This window comes from Mustela nigripes, chromosome 1 (assembly GCF_022355385.1).
Source record: "Mustela nigripes isolate SB6536 chromosome 1, MUSNIG.SB6536, whole genome shotgun sequence".
Classification (NCBI taxonomy): domain Eukaryota; kingdom Metazoa; phylum Chordata; class Mammalia; order Carnivora; family Mustelidae; genus Mustela; species Mustela nigripes.
In genome coordinates, this window is record NC_081557.1 from 242,534,781 (window position 1) to 242,557,058 (window position 22,278).

At 38.0% G+C, this 22,278-nt stretch overlaps 1 protein-coding gene across 5 annotated transcripts in view; it reads right to left on the reverse strand.

Annotated features, from left to right (window-relative positions):
* Positions 1–21,910, reverse strand: part of NFXL1 (nuclear transcription factor, X-box binding like 1) — a 76,474-nt gene extending 54,564 nt beyond the window's left edge. The window contains exons 1-5 of one of the 5 annotated variants that reach the window (XM_059383456.1): positions 21,060–21,904; positions 20,454–20,639; positions 17,386–17,562; positions 5,370–5,479; positions 2,810–2,940 (exon numbers count right to left, since the gene is read on the reverse strand). In XM_059383456.1, coding sequence (XP_059239439.1) covers positions 2,810–2,940; positions 5,370–5,479; positions 17,386–17,562; positions 20,454–20,637 — 602 coding nt within the window. In that variant the 5' untranslated portion in view covers positions 20,638–20,639; positions 21,060–21,904. Of the gene's footprint in view, positions 1–2,809; positions 2,941–5,369; positions 5,480–17,385; positions 17,563–20,453; positions 20,640–20,892 lie in introns of all 5 variants that reach the window. The other 4 variants (XM_059383449.1, XM_059383463.1, XM_059383472.1 and 1 more) reach the window with 4 other exon arrangements.
* Between the last annotated feature and the right edge of the window lie 368 nt (positions 21,911–22,278).

Consider the following 22,278-nt stretch of genomic DNA (forward strand, 5'->3'; position numbering starts at 1 on the left):
AAACTTTCAGTCCTATCAAATTCACTTGTAGACCATGGATCTCTTCATTCTAAAAAGATGTTCTAATCCCTACTACTCCCCAGACAAACGAATATAGCTAGTGTAATATACGGGAAAAAGTCTCACGTAATCACTTTCGTTTGTATCATTTATATATTTTCATTGTCCTGTAACCACATCCTTTTTTTTTTTAAAGATTTTATTTATTTGAGAGAAAGACAGAGAGAGTGAGAGAAAACATGAGCGGGGTGAGGTAAGAGGAAGAAGCAGACTCCCTGCTGGACAGGGAGTGTGATGCGGGGCTCGGTCCCGCAACTCCGGGATCATGAGCTGAGCTGAAGGCAGATACTTAACCAAATGAGCCACCCAGGCACCTCTAAGACCATGTTCCGTTTCCAAATAAACGCCATATAAATATTCAAAACAACCAAAGATACTTCTTTTTGTAATCAAACAATTTTTTTAATAATCAAAAATCAAAAACAAAATACCATGTCTCATCTAGAATAAATAACTAAATTATTTTGTTGGAAGTTATAAGGGAAAAATGTCTACATTCCTCTAAGCTAAAGTGGAAGGGGATATAGACTTTAAATACGCCTAGATATGGATGGCTAAAAAGCAACTCACAACACCTTAATACTGCCTATTGACAGTGAGGCTAAATTGTTCTAGGAGACTGAGAGAGAGGCTAAGGGCATTATGTGTAAAATGTGTTTTATTTAAAGTAATGGCATGCAATAAGAAAATGTAATTATGTCAATGTCATAAATAAGCAAGCAGTATCTTAGCAGAAACATTTCAGCATTTTAAATGTTTGAATTCGGGGCGCCTGGGTGGCTCAGTTGGTTAAGCAGCTGCCTTCAGCTCAGGTCATGATCCCAGCGTCCTGGGATCGAGTCCCGCATCGGGCTCCTTGCTTGGTAGGGAGCCTGCTTCTCCCTCTGCCTTTGCCTGCCATTCTGTCTGCCTGTGCTCACTCTCTCTCCCTCTCTCTCTCTAATAAATAAATAAAATCTTTAAAAAAAAAAAATAAAAAAAAAAAAATAAATGTTTGAATTCTACTGAACAACTAACTTAAAACTACTAATATTTGTATCAAGTTCTAGTTCCATCTTGATGAGGATTAAACAAATCCAGAACAGTCACTAATTTTCTTAAAAAATATAAAACATAGCTGATTCAATTTTTTGTTTTTCAGATTTAAGAGTAGTTCATTCCCCTTTTAACTGGTACTTTCTAGCAATGTGGCAAAATGACCACTTAAAACAGAATGAGGTGAGCAAGGGTGATAAAAAGTATGCATAAGGGGCACCTGGGTGGCTCAGTGGGCTAAAGCCTCTGCCTTCGGCTCAGGTCATGATCCCAGCGTCCTGGGATCGAGCCCTGCATCGGACTCTCTGCTCAGCAAGGAGCCTGCTTCCCCCTCTCTCTCTGCCTGCCTCTCTGCCTACTGTGATCTCTGTCAAATAAATAAATAAAATCTTTAAAAAAAAAAAAAGTATGCATAAGGTTTAGATCTCTAAAATTGAGTCTGAATAGCTAGTTTAATTTTGTACCTATTGAACACTGAAATGCTCCCATAAATAAAAAAATATACAGTAGCAAAAAAAATACAGTCTCTAAAATTTTAAACCGTTTCACAGAAGCTAATATCCAATGCAAACAAAACAATAGTATCTATAAAAATAGTATTATAAAAGACAACTCAGAAGAACTGAAAAGCACTGAATTTAAAAGCCAGAAATCCTAGGTTTCAAATCCTGCCTTCACCACTTCAGAGTAAGAGAAGCCTGAACATATCGTTTTGCTTCATCAATTTCAATAACCCATTAACATGGGAATAAAAACCCTCACAGAATTCTAAGAATTATTTTTCAAAGAAACTATTATGTCTAAAATGTTTTTGAAAAACTACACTACCACAGGGGAGCCTGAGTGGCTCAGACAGTTAAGCCTGGAGCCTACTTAAAAAAAAAAAAAACAAAAAACAACCAAAACCACTACACCACCAAAATTTTACAAATGTGTCAGTATTTGTAGTAAAAAGGGGAGGTTTGATACAGATCCAGGCTTTCTGAGGTCTGAATCTTATACAATATAGGGGCCTCTGTTAAAAATACAAAATTAGTTACAAAAGTGAATATTTATATGAACACAGAACCCCTGAAGTATATTCTTCATTACCTTGACAGTCAATCTACCCTCCGAGCTGCCAGTATGGATAAATTTTTTATTATCTTTATTTAGCAGAGATAAAAATTTTCCACTCCCCAACTCTTTCTAGAAATATAACAGGAGTTCACAATCAAATATTCACCCAAAGTAAGCCATACTAATGAAATTAATGTGGAAAAACTAGTAAGACTGACTAATATACACCTGCAGTTTGAGAGATTTCAAAGATAAAATTGGGAAGCCTATAATCAAAATACATTAGATGGCAGACTTGTACCAAGTGATACTAACTAATGTATACCAACAGTAACTCCAGAAAAGAAGTACCAGAATTACAAAGGATTCTAGTCCTAAAGAATTTTAAAGAAATGGAAGTTCCTAAAGAAAGATAATTAAGGAAGTGTTTGGCAGAAGAAAAAGTAAAGACTGAATGATTTATTGGTTTTTGAAAGGAACAAGTAGTTATACAAATTGGAAAAAACAGAAGCCATGACCAAAGTACTATAACTCCACAAACCAAATTAACTGAAGACCCAACATGGATCCTGAAACTGCCAATAAGGTAACTCAGGACCTACAATTTCCTTTTATTTTACAACTTACTATTCCAACTAAATTAGCAGAAAGTTACCATGGCCAAGGATAGTCTCTCTTTCCAAAATCGTCATCCGTCAAAGAAGATACCAGAAATTGGCTATCTTTAGCCCACTTCTGGATACAGGGCATGTGAAATATACAGAAACATCCTGAACAGCTCCAAACCTAAGAAAAAGGTATCAGAAATTAACATGTATGCAATGATTTTCTTCGATAACCCTACACTACTTTAAAGCGAGTGACACACTATTTTGAAGAGCTATGCAAGGACTAAAGAAAAAAATTTTTCCTTCCAGTCTAATAGAAGAACTGCTCTCCATAAAAATTTCAGTTTAGAACACTTTAAATAAAAATATTAATTACCTAGAATCATTTAGCTAGAAATCACTAACTACTAACATTCTGGATGACCTCCAAATGTTTTGGTATATATTTCATACTTGTTAAAAATAAGGTCATGCTGTATAAATTGATATGTAACTTTATAGTCTTTTAATATACTATAAGCACTTACCATTATTAAATATGTTCATACATGGTATTTATAGCTGTATATCATATAGATTTATATATCATAATTTAACCAATTTCTCACCGGACATTTAGGTTATTTCTAATGATAAATAATTCTACAGAGGAATCTTGAAATATATTATGTACATATCTGTATATAGCCCTTTCGTTATATAAAATCTATTAGTCTAGCACTTAGTGCTAAACCAAAAATTAAATGAGCAAAAAGGTTAGGAATATATATATTTTTAAACTTAATAATAGTAAATTAATTTTTAAAGCCTGACAGCATTCAATGACAAAAATCAGTTCTCCTTTCATTACAACATTTCACAACTACTCAATAAAATCACACATATAGCATAATGCATAAGCTGGCAGAAGCATTAAAAAAAAGAAGGCAATTTCCCAGTTGAGTTACCCCAAAGCAGTGCCTGAGAAAAGAACTGGGATGCAACAATGAGGGGATAAGGTAGGGAAGAGGAAATACCAATAAATGGTATATTGTTGAGCTGATTATTGCTAAGGGCCAAAGTTCAATCCTGTTATGGACCTGCTGAAGAACCATGTAAAACACATCTCAAACTATCCCAGCTCCAACCCCTACTGGAGAGAAGGGTGGGACACTCATCTGCCAATTAATTCCATGTGGAAGAAAGGGGACATTAACGCTCTTGTGTTTGTGCACGATTCCTGTGTACTACCTAAGAAATCCCAAGGAGAAAAGATTAAGGTTAAAAAATAAATAAATCATGGCCACAGTCACCAAACTGTGGAAAGAACCGAGACGCCCTTCAATGGCCGAATGGATAAGGAAGATGTGGTCCATATACACTATGGAGTGTTATGCCTCCATCAGAAAGGATGAATACCCAACTTTTGCATCAACATGGATGGGACTGGAAGGTATTATGCTGAGTGAAATAAGTCAAGCAGAGAGAGTCAGTTATCATATGGTTTCACTTACTTGTGGAACATAAGAAATAACATGGAGGACATGTGGAGATGGAGAGGAGAAGGGAGTTGGGGGAAATTGGAGGGGGAGAAGAATCATGAGAAACTATGGACTCTGAAAAACAATCTGAGGGTTTTGAAGGGGCGGGCGGTGGGAGGTGTGGTGAGCCTGGTGGTGGGTATTATGGAGGGGATGTATTGCATGCAACACTGGGTGTGGTGCATGAACAATGAATTCTGGTACACTGAAAAGAAATTAAATCAATCAATCAATCAATCAATCAATCTACACACACAGCAAATGTTTAAGGTGGGACTATAAGCACATGCAGAGTGACTATTCATCCACTAGCAGAAATCAGAGTAAGCCAACCAGATGTGACTCTAGACACCAAAGGCCCATGCATCCACATCTACCCTATCCAATCTATGTAAAATTTCTGATTCACTCTACATGACACAACCAACTCAATTTGTTCGGCCTGATTTTGTCTAGGCAATGCTGCTACAATAGATTATTCTGAGTCTAAACACTGAGTCTACCATATTGTCATTATTTCTCCTTAATTGTGTCTTTAATGCCCTTTTAAATTTACATATGAATAACTTCACATTAGACCATAGCACCTCCAAATACATGACTTATATCTGAATCCATCTCTCCCCAGTGACCCCAGCTATTTTCTGGAGTGTCTTCAACACAAGAAACACCAGAGAAGCTCACTAATAAACTATTAAGTATCATGACTAGGTTCTATTTCCTTCAAGGCAGGGACCATATTTCCCTTTTTTAAAACCTGCTGAAAGTAGTGAAATTTAGTCCATTTCAACATTTCAGTATTTGTGGGAATCCCTAAAGTGCAGATGCGGTGCTTTATCAAATTAACACGTGCATTAAAACTGAAGATATTTGCTTCACTTACATTAACAGTGCTAAAAAGATTGGCTGCTCATTTAGAGGTAATTTTTTTCAAATTACAGATTTATAAAATGACTATTCATAAATAAAATTCTCAAATGAAGTGCTTTTGAACAAAAATAAAAGAATAATAAATGGCGAAATATAATAAATGCAAAATAAGATATTTTGGGGAGATGCATTAATATAGATAAAGGGAAGAACTTACTGCTTGGTTTCTCTTCACTGAAGCAATACAAATTAAGCATGTCATAGCCCCTGCTTGGAAAGCTTCGTGTACATACTGTCTTGTTCGCTCTAATTCACGCATATCTCCATCTTGAAATTTAAAAAATCGAAAACTCATGTTAAGCAACATCTGAAAATAACACAGACTCAATAAATAGCACCCCAGTGAGAATTGTAGCCATTATCAATTATTCGATATACAGCTGAAAAATGAGAAGTTTAAAAAAAAAAGCAACTAATGAGCTGCCAAGAGGTCACAAAGTCCATGCATTAGATCAAATGTCCTTAATTCAAAAACAGTACTTCAGCCCTCTCTGAGAACATACTTGCTTTTATTGCTGTACAGTCCTTAACCACTTTGGTGGAGGACAGAGACGTGGGCAAGAGCAGCAGGATGTCAAGTTACAAGAGAAAGCATACCTACAAGCAAAGTGAAAGAACTTGCAAAGTCTAAGCTCAGCAGAGCCCTTTAGCATAAGTATAATAAATGTGTGTTGATACATTGCACATTCCTTTTTTTTTTTTTTTTGGCTTTTTTTCAGTAACATATAATGTATTATTTGTTTCAGGGCTACAGGACTGTGAAATCATCAGTCTTAGACAATTCACAGCACTCACCATAGCATATACCCTCCCTGATGTACTAACCCAGCCATCCTATCCCACCCCCACACACCCCCAGCAACCCTCAGTTTGTTTCCTGAGATTAAGAATCTCTTATGGTTTTGTCTCCCTCCCCAGCACCATCTTGTTTCATTTTTCCCTTCCTGCCCCTCAAAACCTCCCACCCTGCCTCTCAAATTCCTCATATCAGAGAGATATGATAACTGCCTTTCTCTGACTGACTTATTTCACTTAGCATAATACCCTCTAGTTCCATCCACGTCATTGTAAATGGCAAGATTTCAGGGTTTTTAATGGCTGCATAGTATTCCACTGTATATATATACCCCATATTCTTTAACCATTCATCTGCTGATGGACATCTAGGTTCTTTCCATAGTTAGGCTATTATAGACATTGCTGCTATAAACATTTGGGTGCATGTGTCCCCTTAAATCACATTTGTATCTTTAGGGTAAATACCCAATAGTGCAATTGCTGGGCTGTAGGGTACCTCTGTTTTCAACTTTTTGAGGAACCTCTATACTGTTTTCAGGAATGGCTGCACCAGCTTGCATTCCCACCAACAGTGTAGGAGGGTTTCTCTTTCTCCACATCCTTGCCAACATCTGTCATTTCCTGACTTGTTAATTTTAGCCATTCTGACTGGTGTCAGGTGGTATCTCACTGTGGTTTTGATTTGTATTTCCTTGATGCCGAGTGATGTTGACCACTTTTTCATATGTCTATTGGCCATCTGGATGTCTTCTTTGCAGAAATGCCTGTTCATGTCTTCTGCCCATTTCTTGATTGATTAGATTCTTTGTTCTTTGGGTGTTGAGTTTGATAAGTTCTTTACAGATTTTGGATATTAGCCCTTTATCTGATATGTCATTTGCAAATATCTTCTCCCATTCTGTGAGTTGTCTTTTGGTTTTGTTGACTGTTTCCTTTGCTGTGCAAAAGCTTTTGATCTTGATGAAGTCTGAATAGCTCATTTTTTGCCCTTGTTTCCCTTGCCTTTGGCAATGTTTCTAGGAAGAACTGTTATTCAACATAGTACTAGAAGTTCTAGCCTCAGTAATCAGACAACAAAAAGAAATAAAAGACATTCAAATCGGCAAAAAAGAAGTCAAACTCTCACTCTTTGCAGATGATATGATACTTTATGTGGAAAACCCAAAAGACTCCACTCCAAAACTGCTAGAACTCATACAGGAATTCAGTAAATTGTTAGGTTATAAAATCAATGCACAGAAATCAGCTGCATTTCTATACACTAACAAGACAGAAGAAAGAGAAATTAAGGAGTTGATCCCATTTCCAGCTGCACCCCAAATCGTAAGATACCTAGCAATAAACCTAACCAAAGAGGCAAAGAACCTGTACTCAGAAAACTGTAACGTACACATGAAAGAAATTGAAAAAGACACAAAGACATCGGAAACATTCCATGCTCATGGATTGGAAGAGCAAATATTGTGAAAATGTCTATGCTACCTAGAGCAATCTACACATTTAATGCAATCCCTATCAAAATACCATCAACTTTTTTCAAAGAAATGGAGGAAATAATCTTAAAATTTATATCGAACCAGAAAGACCCCGAATAGCCAGAGTAATGTTGAAAAAAGTTGGCAGCATCACAATTCTGGGCTTCAGGCTCTATTACAAAGCTGTAATCATCAAAACTATAGGTACTGGCACAAAAACAGACACACAGATCAACAGAACAGAACAGAGAGCCCAGAAATGGACCTTCAACTCTAGGGTCAATTAATCTTTGACAAAGCAGGAAAGAATGTTCAGTGGAAAAAAGACAGTCTCTTCAAAAAATGGTGCTGGGAAAATTGGACAGCCACATGCAGATGAATGAAACTGGACCATTTCTTTACACCATACACAAAAATAGACTCAAAATGGATGAAAGACCTCAATGGATGAGACAGGAATCCATCAAAATCCTAGAGGAGAAAACAGGATACACAGCATATTCTTACTGAAAATTCATTGGATGAAATGATCCTGAGGTCGTTATATTATAATCAACTTGTTTCATTAAATTGTGTTCATTATTTCCACTTAAAAAAATAGCTAGAACTTCTTAGAAAATATCACTAAACTATAATTTTCTGTAAGCAATTACTGAGCATTTATTTGGTAGGCACTGTAGGTTTTTGTATTTCAGTGGGATGAAATGAGCTATTTTCATCTTCATTTTACAGAGAAAATGAGAAAACTGAGGGACGAACAATTAAGTAACTTCAGTCAGACTGCAAAGTGAGCTCTCTTAACCACTACATTATGTTGTAGCAAAAGTTACTACCAGAAGATTGAAGAAATAACAGGTGACAGCAAAATGAAAGCCTGAAAACCACCCAAAAGCATATGACACCAAAAAGGCAATAATCTGAGTCACTTTAGCGTAAGAGAAATAAACCTACGTGTCTTTAGTATAATAAAGATTCCTCAGTAGAGGAACTGAGTCTCCAACAAAAGTAGACTAACAGCATAAGCTATCACGGCAATAAAATGGTTCAAATTAAAATCTGAGTCACAAGAAAAAAGTTAAATAAATATGACATTTGGCTAATTCTCTACTTTCTAAAATCATCTAAGTAAACAAGCACTTAGAAAAACTTTCTCTACCATAATATAAACATAAATATAATTCAGGATATTAAAAATATATATAAAATCACTTCCCAAACTATAAAGTATTATAAAATTATTGAAGACTATTGCTTTATTTTAAAAAGTCCCTGAAGTTTAAAGAGTATCCTTAAAAGCAGACTTAAGAATCCTATTGTGTGTTTACTTTGCTCTTCAACATTGTGGGCTTTAACAAATGCATGGCTGACCTTTAAACAACCATGCAGTCACAAATCTGAATATTACTTTTGACCCCTTACAACTTAACTACTAGTTAGTAGCCTACTGTTGACCGGAAGTCTAAGAGCATGAAACAATATATATTTGTATGCTATAAGTATTACATGTTACATTCTCACAATAAAGTAAACTAGGGAATATGAAATGTTATCAGCAAACAATCTAGTTAAGAAATAGACAGGAGACATGAATATACATTTTTCCAAAGAAGACACCTAGATCGATAACAGACACATGAAAAGATGTTCGACATCACTCATTATCAGAGAAATACAAGTCAAAACCACAATGAGATGCCACGTCACACCCGTTAGAATGGCTAAAATTAGCAACCCAGGAAACAACAGATGTTGGAGAGGATGTGGAGAAAGGAGGAACCTTCTTACATTGTCGGTGGGAATGGAAACTGGTGCAACCACTCTGGAGAACACTATGGAGTTTCCTCAAAAAGTTAAAATAGAGCTTCCCTACGGTCCAGCAACTGCACTACCAGGTATTTACCCAAAGGGTACAAAAATACAGATTCAAAGGGACACATACAACCCGATGTTTAGAGCAGCAGTATCAACAACAGCCAAACTAGGGAAGGGGCCAAAATGTCCAATGACTGATGAATGGATAAAGAAGATATAATATATACATACACAATGGAATATACAGAATAAAATACATAAATACATTTATTCAGCCATCAAAAAGAATGAAGTCTTACCATTTTTAACAACGTAGATGGAACTAGAGTGTATTATGCTAAGTGAAGTAAGTCAGAGAGAGACAAATACCGTAAGATTTCATTCACATGTAGAATTTAAAAACAAAACAGATGAACATATGGGAAAGGAAAAAAGAGAGAGAGAGAGAGAAGCAAACCTTAAGAGACTCTTAACTACTGAGAACAAACAGGGTTGATGGAGGGGGGGGGCGGATGGGCTAGATGGGTGATGGGATTAAGGAGGGCATTTGTTGTGATGAGCACTGGGTGTTATATGTAAGTGATGAATCACTAAATTCTACTCCTGAAACCAATATTGCAATATGTGTTAACTAACTAGAATTTAGGGGCACCTGGGTGGCTCAGTGGGTTGAAGCCTCTGCCTTCGGCTCAGGTCATGATCCCAGGGTCCTGGGATGGAGCCCCGCATCTGGCTCTCTGCTCAGCAGGGAGCCTGCTTTCTCCTCTCTCTCTCTGCCTGCCTCTCTGCCTACTTGTGATTTCTGTCAAATAAATAAATAAAATCTTAAAAAAAAAAAAAAAAAACCTAACTAGAATTTAAATAAAAATCTGAAACAAAGGAAAAAAGAAATGTTATTAACAAAAATCATTAAAAATGCATTTACAGTACTATACCTACATTTATTGAAAAAAATACAGATATAAGTAGACTTGCACAGCTCAAACCTATGTTGTTCAAAGGTCAAATTTCACCTAATTTAACAGCTAGCACATAAAATTTGGGAAAATGATGGAATAGGTTTTAACAACATAAGGTGCAACTTTGTATTTATAAAATTTATTTAAAATTTCTTTGAAAATTGTATTCAAGTTTGGCTGCAGGATTAAATATACTGCCTAAGGTGTCATAGTGGATAGCCTAGCATCTTTAGTCACATTCTAAAAAGATCATTCTGGCAACTGAAGAAAGTTGAGCCCACAGAAGCCAAGACTGGAAGCCTGAAGTACCAGTTAAGAGGAGTTATAGCAGATAAAGCAAAAAACGACTTTAAGCAAATTACCTATTTCTGTCTCAGTTTTCTCGTCTTTAAAATAGTAACAAAAATAGTAATAACAGCAATAGTAGTATCTACCTTATAAAGTTATTTGAATTTAATCCAAATACTAAGCGGCTGCAGGGAACTGAATTAGGCAATAACAGTATGTGGGGAAAGGAAGGGTTGTTAAGAAACTCAGGAAATAAAACTCAGCAGGACTTGGTGACAATTAGATTGTGCTGCTTTTAAAAGCTTTGTTGAGCCAGACTTCAAGCCTTCTAATCTTAATTCTTTAGCTGATATGGTAACTTCCTTAGAAAATCTACCTGACAATTGTGTGTGTGGCCTCTTGATGCCATCAGAATAGTGAGGCAACCAATGTTGACAATACATGCAAGCTTCTTTCTAATAATAACATTAAGTATAAAATATAGAAAGTGTCAAACACTTAAATTTAAAATACTCTATTTTTATACTTAGTACCAAACCCTTCATAGCAACATCAATTTGACCCTCTCACTTGTAAACAATTGGTATTAAGTATGGTATTAAGAGTAACCCAGATATAAACAACATTTAATGATACTGCACACATCAAACCAGAGAAGACTTTGTTAAAAAAAAAAAAAAAAAAAATTAAATCAGAAGTTGTAAGATACAACATAAAGGGAGAAACTTAAGAAATGAAACTGAATCCAAAACACATTTAATATGTGATAAAAAACAAACAAACAAAAAAAAAAAAAAAAAAAAAAACAAACAAAAAAGAGTAGACTTAAGAGGGTCTTCAAAGTTGTCAAGCTCAACCAAGTCATAACCATGGACAACGTGACCCCACACATTTCAGGGAGCTCTGGCATCCCCCTCCCAGATTCTAATGACTTGCCAATTACACAATCAGAATTTCTAAGGCTATAAGGGACACTGCCATTTTATTTGCTCTCTGGAAAGATTAGTGTTCTACAAAATATAACTCAAATTGTAAAATGCACAAAATTTCAACTATGTAATATAAAAATGCTCATTCTTAAGATGCAAAAACTATTCCATATAGAATATGGAATATGGAATATGTTTTTTAAAAATCAGGGTTATATTGTCATTGATGTCAAAAGAGCCAAAATTTAGAGGTAAGCTAACATGGCAGCAGAGTAGGAGTACTATAGACTCATCTCTTCCTTCAAACAGTCATTTTAAATACCCCAGAAATCAACCTGAAGACTGACAGAATAAGCTCCACAAGTAAAGGGAGAGAAGGAGCCACAACAAAGAAGCTAAAAGGACAAAGACGTGGCTTAGGGGAGAAACGGATCACGTCCCTTGTTACAAAGGGAGCCATGGTCGGGAGAAAGGAGAGAGAGAGAGAGAAAACACCCAGGGGAATGCATAAGAACATTTCCCCAAAGCCACTGGCTGGAAAAACAAGAAGGGCTGATTTTCATGAGTTCCTGCAACCAGTGGAGCATAAAGACTGGAGTTTTAAAGAACAGTAGGCCCGGCTGGGATAGAGCCCTGAGGGCACCGCACTGTTCCTGTAGGGAAGGCAGGCAAACAATCCTTGGGCAGCCAGCATGGAAATCAATGGTCTGAAGAGTGCCTGGGGCACACAAGCGGAAATTATTTCCTCTTCCTTCTTATTAGAGTGCTCCCTGAGAGGTGGTGTTCACTGGAGATGCCTCTCTGGGGATAAAGGAGCCAGCTGGTGCCATTTCCCTGTCACACCCCTCGGTATAAACACAGCTACCTGTGGTAAGTAGCACAAGGCCAACACTGGCTCCCTAACCTGCTTACACCACATCCCACATGCCTGCACTCTGGTGGAACTCCCTTCTCAGCCAAGCCTGCCTCAGTCCCAGCACAGCAGGCCCCTTCCCCAGAGGACCAGCAGGAACCCCTGCCCACACCACATCTCCTGACCAAAGAGTTCTACAGGGCTTCAGTTCTCATGGAATAGTAGCAGATCTCACTGAAAATAGCAAATCAGAATACACCTACTTCAAACTTGCCACACTCAGGCCAAGGACCAAACACTGCCCACTGCATGCAAGGAAAGTTTCTGCATAGGACTGGCCAGAAGGAGACAGCAGCCCAGACACAACAGCAGAGCACATGTAGCTCGCACCAGACATACTGCCTGAAGCACCAGGCCCAGAACACATCACTATCTGACTTCTTCTTCATAAAGCCATTATTCTCAGAAGGAAACATAATGGACTTTTCTAACAGAGAAGAAAGCAGAGACTTAGACAAAATGCCAAGACAGAGGAATTAATCCCAAATTAAAGAACAAGATAAAGTCGCAGCCAGGGACCTAAGTGAAATAAATTTAAGTACTACACTTGATGGAGAATTTAAAGCAACAATCATAAGGATACCATTGGGCTTGAGAAAAGAATGGAAGACATCAGGGAGACCCTTACAGCAGAGATAAAAGAGTTAAAGAAGAATCAGAGATGAAACAGGATTGTTGCAATGAACGCAAGGCTCGAAGAAGCAGAGGAACAAATAAGTGACACAGAAGATAAAATAACGGAAAACAGTGAAACTGAACAAGAGGAAGAATTATAAAATATAAGACTAGACTTAGAGAATTCAATGACTCCATCAAACGTCATCACATTTGTCTTCTAGGAGTCCCAGAAGAAGGAAAAGAGAGAAAAGGGGACAGAAAACTTATTTGTGGAAATCATACCTAAAAACTTCCCTAACCTGGGTAAGGAGATAGAAATCCAGAACAAGGAGACACAGAGAACTCCCATCAAAATTAAAAAAAAAAAACAGGTCAATGCCAATACATATTGCAATTAAATATGCAAAATACAGAGATAAAGAAAAAATCTTAAAAAAAGCAAAACAAAAGAAGTCCTTAACTTACAAGGGAAAACCCATAAGGCTAGCTACAGATCTCTCAACCGAAACTTGGCAAGCTAGAAGGGAGTGGCATGATATACTCGAAGTGCTAAATAGGAAAAATCTGCAGCCAAGAATACTCTATCCAGCAAGTCTATCAGTCACAATAGAAAGAGAGATAGAGTTTCCCAGACAAACAAAAACTAAAGTACTTTGGGACCACAAAACCTGCCCTGCAAGAAATAGTAAAGGGGACTCTTCCAGTGAAATGACCAAAAGTGACAAAGATGAGAAAGGATGAGAGAAAATCTCCAGAAACAATGACAAAACAAGTATTAAAACAGCACTAAATACATGTATATCCATCATTATTCTGAATGTAAATGGACTAAACACACCAATCAAAAGATACAGCATGTCAGAATGGATAGAAAAACAAGACCTAACTATACTCTGCCTAAAAGAGACTCATTTTAGACCTCACGACACCTACAGATTGAAAGCGAGGTAATGGAGAGCCATTTATCATGCAAATGGACATTAAAAGGAAGCCAGGATAGCAATACTTATGTTGGAAAAACTAGACTTTAAACCAAAGACTATCAAAACATGAAGAAAGATATTATATCATAATAAAGGGGACAATCCAACAAGAAGACCTAATAATTGTAAATATTTATGCACCCAACATGGCAGCACCCAAATATACAAAATAATAACAAACATAAAGGAACTAATTGATAATAATATAGTAATAGTAGGGGACCCCACTTATATCAATGGACAGATCATCTAACAGAACAACAACGACGACACAATGGCTTTGAATGACACACTGGAACACATGGATTGAACAGATATATTCAGAACATTCCATCCTAAAACAGAATACACATTCTTTTCAAGTGCTCATGGGACATTCTCCAGAATAGATCATACACTAGGACACAAATCAAGGCTCAAAAAGTACAAAAAGACTGAGATCATACCATGCATATTTTCTGACCACAATAAGAAACTTGAAGTTAAACACAAGAAAAAATCTGGAAAGAGCACAAATACATAGAGGTTAAAGAACATCCTACTAAAGAATAAATGAGTCAACCATGAAATCAACAAATTAAAAAAAACACATGGAAACTAATGAAAATTCAACAGTCTAAAACCTTTGGGATGCAGCAAAAGTGGTCCCAAGAGGGAAGTATATATAACACAGGCCTACCTCAAGAAGCAAGAAAAATCTCAAATAAACAACCTAAAGGAGCTAGAAAAACAGCATATTAAGCCTAAAGCCAGCAGAAGGAAGGAAATAGAAGAGATTAGAGCAGAAATATATAAATGATATAGAAAAAATCTATCAATGACACAAGGAGCTGGGTCTTTGAAAAAATTAATAAAATTGATAAACCTCTAGCTACTTATCAGAAAGAAGAAAGGACTTAATCACAATAAACAAATGGATTCATAATAAATAAATAAAATCACAAACGAGAGAGATAACAAACACCACCACAGAAATACAAGGAATTATAAAAGAATATTATGAAAAATTACATCCCAACAAATTGCACAATCTGGAAGAATGGATAAAGTCCTAGAAACATATAAATTATCAAAACTGAAACGGGAAGAAATAGAAAACTTGGGACAGATAACCAGCAAAGAAATTAAATCAGGAATAAAAATTCTCCCAATAAAAGCCCAGGGCCAGATGGCTTCACAGGCAAATTTTACCAAACATTTTAGAGAAGAGTTAGTACCTATCCTTCTCAAACGATTTCAGAAAATAGAAAAGGAAGAAAAATTTCCAAATTCATTCTATGAGGCCAACATTACCCTCGTATCAAAACCAGATAAAGATACCACTAAAAAAGAGAACTACAGGTGAAACCCCTGATGAACACCAATGCAAAATTTCTCAATAAAATATGAGCAAATCGAATCCAACAGTACATTAAAAGAATCAGTCACCATGACCAAGTGGGATTTATTCCTGGGCAGGAAGCGTGGTTCAGTATTCACAAATCAATCAATGTGATACACTAGATTAATAAAAGAAAGGATAAGAACCATATCTCAACATGATAAAGGCCATATATGAAAAGCCTACAACTCGTATCATCCTTAATAGGGAAAATTGAGAACTTTTCCCTATGGTCAGGAAAAAGATGGGGATGTCCACCCTTACAACTGTTATTTAACATAGTATTAGAAGGCCTAGCCACAATAATCAGACAACAAATAGAAATAAAAGGCATTTAAACTGGCAAGAAAGAATTTGGACTTTCGGTATTTGTAGATGGCTTGATACTCTATAGAGAAAACCCAGAAGACTCCACCAAAAAATTTCCAGAACTGATACAGGAATTTAGAAAAGTCACAGGACACAAAATCAATATGCAGAAATCTGCTGAATTTCTATATACCAATAATGAAGCAGCAGAAAGAGAAATCAAGCAATCAATTTCATTTACAATTAGACCAAAACTAGTCAGATACCTAGGTAAAAACCTAACCAAAGAGGTGAAAGACCTGTACCTGTACTCTGAAAACTACGAAATACTAAGGAAAGAAATTAAAGATGACATAGAGAAATAAAAAACAATCCACGCTCATGGATTGGAAATACTGGTAAAACACCTATTACCCAAAGAAGTTTACACATTTAATGCAATCCCTATCAACATATCACCAGCATTTTCCACAGAGCTAGAATATACAATCCTAAAATTTGTATGGAACCACAAAAGACCCCCAATAACCAAAGCAACCTTGAAAAAGAAAAGCAAAGTTGGAGGTATCACAATTCCAGACTTTTGAGTCATACTACAAAGTTCTGATAATCAAAATAGTATGGTACTAGCACAAAAACAGACACATAGATCAGGGGAACAGGATAGAAAACCCAGAAATGAACCCCTAACTTAATGCTCAATTCATCTCTGACAGAGCAGGAAAGAACACCCAATGAAAAAAAGACAATCTCTTCAACAAATGCTGTTGGAAAAATGGGACAGGAATATGTAAAAGAATGAAACTGAACCACTTTCTCACACCATACACAAAACTAAATTCAAAATGGATGAAAGACCTAAATGTGAGACAGGAAACCATTAAAATCTTAAAAGAAAAACATAGTAACTTTGACATTGCCCATAGCAAATTCTTACTAGATATGTCACCTGAGGCAAGGGAAACAAAAGCAAACTATTGAGACTTCATCAAAATAAAAAACTTCTGCACAGCAACAAAATGAAAAGGCAATCTTTGGAATAGAAGAAGATATTTGCAAATGACACACCTGATAGAGGGCTAATATCCAAAATATACAAAGAACTTATAAAACTCAACACACAAAAAACAATCCAATTAAAAAATGGGCAGAAGGGCACCTGGGTGGCTCGGTGGGTTAAGCCGCTGCCTTCAGCTCAGGTCATGATCTCAGGGTCCTGGGATCGAGCCCTGCATCGGGCTCTCTGCTCAGCAGGAAGCCTGCTTCCTCCCTCTCTCTCTCTCTCTGCCTACTTGTGATCTCTGTCTGTCAAATAAATAAATAAAATCTTAAAAAAAAGAATAAAATTTTGCCTTTTGCAACAATGTGGATGGAGCTATAGTATATTATGCTAAGTGAAATAAGTCAGTCAGAGGAAGGCAAATACCAGATGATTTCACTCATATATGGAATTTAAGAAACAAAACAAGCAAAGGGGCAGGGAGAGTAAATGGTAAACCAAGAAACAGACTCTTAACTATATAGAGAACAAGCTGATGATTACTGTAACAGAGGATTAAATAGGTGATGGGATGAGCACTGGGTGATGTATGGAAGTGCTGAATCACTACATTGTACACCTGAAACTAGTATTATACTGTATGCTAACACACTGGAATTCATATAAAAACTTTAAAAAAAAGTCAAAATTTAAAAGACCATACAGCACCTGTCTGAGTAGTGTAACTTGTAAACGTATTAGCAACTATTTTTCCCCGTTTTCCTTCAAAATCTTCATCTCCTTCTTCTTCAGAAGAGGAGCTAAAGTGTTCTTCAACAAGTTTTTTGGCCGCAGCTTGATTGGCCTTCTTGATTTCCTCAAATTTCCTCTGAGACATTAGCTCTGCTTAAAAGAAAAAGAAATTAGTTTCGTTTCTACAAAATGATCTCTTAAAAGCATAAGTTTAAAATCTTCCTTGGAGCATTCTATTCTACTATAATGCACAAAAAAGGTATTTTCAAGTTTCTAGTGACACAACAAAAGAGAATACTACCACAATGAAAACTTTCATGTTTGTTAAATATCCTGTTAAATGCAGCAAATCGTCCTAGAAACCATAATTAACAAATCAATTAAAAATTATAAAGGTATGAAAGAAGTATCAAAAAACTGTTAATCAGCCTCAAAATAAGGATGTTAATAAAAATTTAAATGGGATGATTAAAAATAAACCAATTACAGTGATTTTTAGGAGGTGGGAAACATGCCAACTGGGAGCCCTTCAGAATCAGTTAAACTGGGTGCTTTCTCCAAAAATCCTCTTCCACACTACAGCCTAACCTGGCCTGGCCCAGCCCAACACAGATTTTGCACAAAGATTCACTGTATACCCATTATCTTTATAATTGGCTCTTAGAAAGCTTAAGGACTTTTTGCATTTATTAAAATGTGGTCACAAAACATACATATTTAACAATAATCCACACAAAATGCTGCCAATATGGAAAATGTGGTTTCTACAGCAGTTTCATCCCAAAAAAAAAATGTTAAATAAATTTCGGATACATTCTTCTACTATTCTCTTTAGCTGACTGTACTTCTCACTTTTTTTACTTGTTAAATAACAACACAAAAAGAACTTTACTTCATAGCATATTCCCAAGTCCTTAAGGGCAAGGACCAGGGGAATTTTCTTCAAGTACTAACTATTAATAAACGATTATGAACAGCAACCATAGTTTTGAGAAAGGAGCCATAAACATACTGAATTGATCTGAATTTATTAATGCCCATATTGTGAGGATTTTAAATTCACTAATTAAAACAGTAAATCGCTGACTTAAATTCACTTTATGCTTAAAACTGATGAGCCACTAAAGATAAGCTTTCTTAATCTTGGTGGTGCGTTTGTACTTAAGTACGTTTTATCTTTTATTTTCCTCATGAAATGTTTTCCCTTTGTTGTTGCAGCCAATTTAGTTGGGGGTTATACGGTATTTCAAGTAAAACTGAAAGAAAACGCACACAGTGCCTATATAGGAATCTTTTGAGTATTAGGAGAGAAATAATGACTGTGAGATTATGACTCAAAACTTGATGTGCAGTAAGAGAGATGATATATGTCATTAGTTGTGGAAAACAGCACGTAAGGATACATTTCTTTAAAGGCTGAATTAGGGGGCGCCTGGGTGGCTCAGTGGGTTAAGCCGCTGCCTTCGGCTCGGGTCATGATCTCGGGGTCCTGGGATCGAGTCCCGCATCGGGCTCTCTGCTCGGCAGGGAGCCTGCTTCCTTCTCTCTCTCTCTGCCTGCCTCTCAGTGTACTTGTAATTTCTCTCTGTCAAATAAATAAATAAAATCTTTAAAAAAAAAAAAAAAAAATAAAGGCTGAATTAGAAGACGTAATAAAAACATCCATAACCCTATCAACGTGTCCACATAAGATCATCTCAAGAAAAAATGACAAAGCCTGCTTCCTTATATATTATTTCTTATAGACAAATTATCCACGTGAAAAATGTTTGCTTTTCTACCATCCACAAAATCCAAGAGACTTTACCAAAACTGCTTTTGGTCTCCAACATGCACATTTCACCACCACCAGGATCATAAATCGTAAGTGCTACCAGAGGGGAGGTGGGTGGGAGGTATGGGTGACACAGGTGATGAGGATTAAGAAATGCACTTGTGGTGAGGAGCACCAGGTGACATAAGGAACTATGTACACCTGAAACTAACAGAACACTGTATGCTTACTGCACTGGAATTAAAATAAACCCAGTAATTCCAAGCGAAGAGAATACCACCTAACTTAAAAAATTAGCTTAGGGGAAAAAGCACTCCAAAGCTCAACTTTGCTCCTCCCCTCAAAAAATACATTATGAAAAAAACATTCCAAACATAAAAATAAAATGATTTTCTGGGATTGTTCCCTTGGCCTCATGCAATCCTCCATGAGCACAGACAATTCAGAGTTGCCTGTGCATTCTCAGACTCCACTAAAACAGAGCCGCGGATGAAGAATAATGACATGCCACAGGAGGTCACAGAAGATACATAAGAAAAAGGACACGACATTTGTGAATAGGAACCAAAGTTGAGAAAAATACCTCAAGCTCAAGTGCTTACGGGGCATAGACGATTCAAGTTACTAAACTCAGGCAACCTTGCAAAGAGAGAAGATGACAGCTGGCCCCCAGGTAGGAGAGACCACGTGAAATAGGAGTGCCTAAAACCAATCTAAACGGAATTTCTGCAACTGGCTCTTGCCATGCACAAAGGTAAAGCCACACTATCCTATTTCACATAAATAAATAAATAAATAAAGTTGTTAGCGAGATTTTTTTAAAAGAAAAGAAAAACAAACCAAACCCGTTGGCAACCAATTCAGATGGTTCGGTGTTAACCAAACCAAACTATAGGCTAAATCAGAACCCCGGGGCCACAATGTGCAACTTCTGGTCTAGGGATTCAGGCAAAAAAAAGAATAAAGAGAAGAACAGCGGAGAAAGAAGTAATGCTGACCGATAGTTTTTAAAATTAAGAGGAAAGAGGTATGCTAGGAATCTGCCTAGAATGCCGAACTGAGTAGCTTCCTTGAAGGTCTGAGCAGTGGGGGCCATAACCAGGTCTCCAGGGAGAAGGAGAGACGCGAATGGGAGTAAGGGCGGGGAGGCAGGGGCTAGTAAGTGCCTAGTAGGCATCCAGGTGAAACTGAGGGCCGGAGCCCTGCGCACCACACGCCACGGAGGTCTGCAGGGCTTCAGCTCCCGCGGGGCTGCGCCCGGCTGAGCTACCTGCAGCCGCGGGGGTCGCGGCTCCTCTGGGGCTGGGGCCAGGTCCCGCAGCGCCCACCGAGCCCTTCTCTTGTCCTCCCCCGGCGCCGCGAAGATGGATTCCATTTCCTGAAGAAGGGGCCGCGGTGGCCCGTCCTCGGGCTCGGCCTCGGCCCCCGGCCACCTGGCGCCAGGAAGCTTCCATCCCTGCAGAGGAAAGGGGAGGGAAAAAAGAAAAAAAAAAAAAATTAGTGGAAGGAGCGTGAGCGCAGCGGGTGCCCAAGCGGAGAATAGGGGCAGCGGCGGAAACCAGTAGGAGAGGGCGCAATGAGGAAGGTCCCCGCAGGGCAGGGACCGGGTTTGAGAAGGTCGCGGCCCTGTCACTAGGAAGGCGAGTCGCCGCTAAGCCCAGGTTTTGGAGATGGACCGGAGAGGCAGAGGACTCGGCAGAGAAATGGACCTCGGGGCAAGGAGCACCCAGCGCCAGAGTGGGAGCGCCCGGGGAGAGGAAAGCGCCTCCTCAGCCTCAGAGGCAGTGCGGCGCTGATGGAAGTACAGACTGACCCCTCCGCTCCTGCCGGGAACCAACTGCGGTAGCGGACCCCAAGCAAAGCTACGTCTCCTTACCGACGGCGCCCGCCCCCGACGACTACAACTCCCAGAAGCCCGGAGACACGGCCCGCAGAACGCGTGGCATCCCTGCCCACTTCCTTATCCGGGAGTGTTTCGGGGAGCGAAAGGAGCTCAGAACGCGTGCGCTGAGGTGGACCGAGCCTTCGGAAACTACAATTCCCGGCGTGCTGTGGGACTTGGGCGGGGATCGTCGCCCGGAGAGCGCGGAAGGTTGGGAAGGTGGGCGGGCTGTAAGCTGTGTTCTCCACTCCCGAGGATGCTCGGGTTTCCCCACGAGTATCTTTAAACCCACTTGGGTGTCAGGATTTTGTCAGAGTAGCCATAATTGACTCTCCACCCTCCAGCTGTAGCACTGACCTAGGCTTTCAGGTGGCAGGAGGATTCTCTCTGACGGAAATAACCGTGAAAACACTTCGGGGTTCGGGAATAGGGAGGGAAAGAGGGCGAGTATTGCGGAAACGTGCCTGGAGTGGAGAAAGCGCCCTTCGGGTTGGCTAAAGCGATGTCGAGGATACGTCTCTCTCTTAGATTTTATAGTTGACAATAAGGTTTTCCGGAGGCAAGCCGATTTTTACCTACGTGACAGCTCCCTAAAGTAGATTATACTAAGGAGAGTAGTTGAGAGCCGTGACCTAAAGCTGACTTTGCTGATTTCCAGTAAGAGACGGATAAGTAAATAAAGTTCAAAACATTGGGGGTCTGTCTGGGATTGAGAAGTATGCTGATTGCTGTTTGGAACTACACAGTCTTTATACAACTCTTCAACTTAATTTCTCTACATTAATAATAAACACCTAATGTTTAAATAGCATTTGTTAAGTGCCAGGCACTATTCAAAGTGTCTCAGGTATTAACCAGTTAGTTAATTATTCACGATAACACTGTTTATTCCCGTTTTACAGCACAGAGAGGTTAAGTAACCTCCCTTGCTCATAGAACTATTGTTATCATCGATACTATTTTTAAAATTAGGAAACAAAGATATGATTTTCTTATTCAAAATCCTAGCAGAGTCAGAATTACAACTGCCAAGTATGATTCCTGGCCTATATCCTTAAACACCGTACCATATGATTACTGTATGAATGTATTTAAATGTTTACCAAAAAATCCAGTTACTTTTAGGACCTAATGAGTCATATAACTCATAATCAGAACTTTCTCCTGCCATATTATACAATGAAAATTTATAGTCATAATAATTACTTTGGAA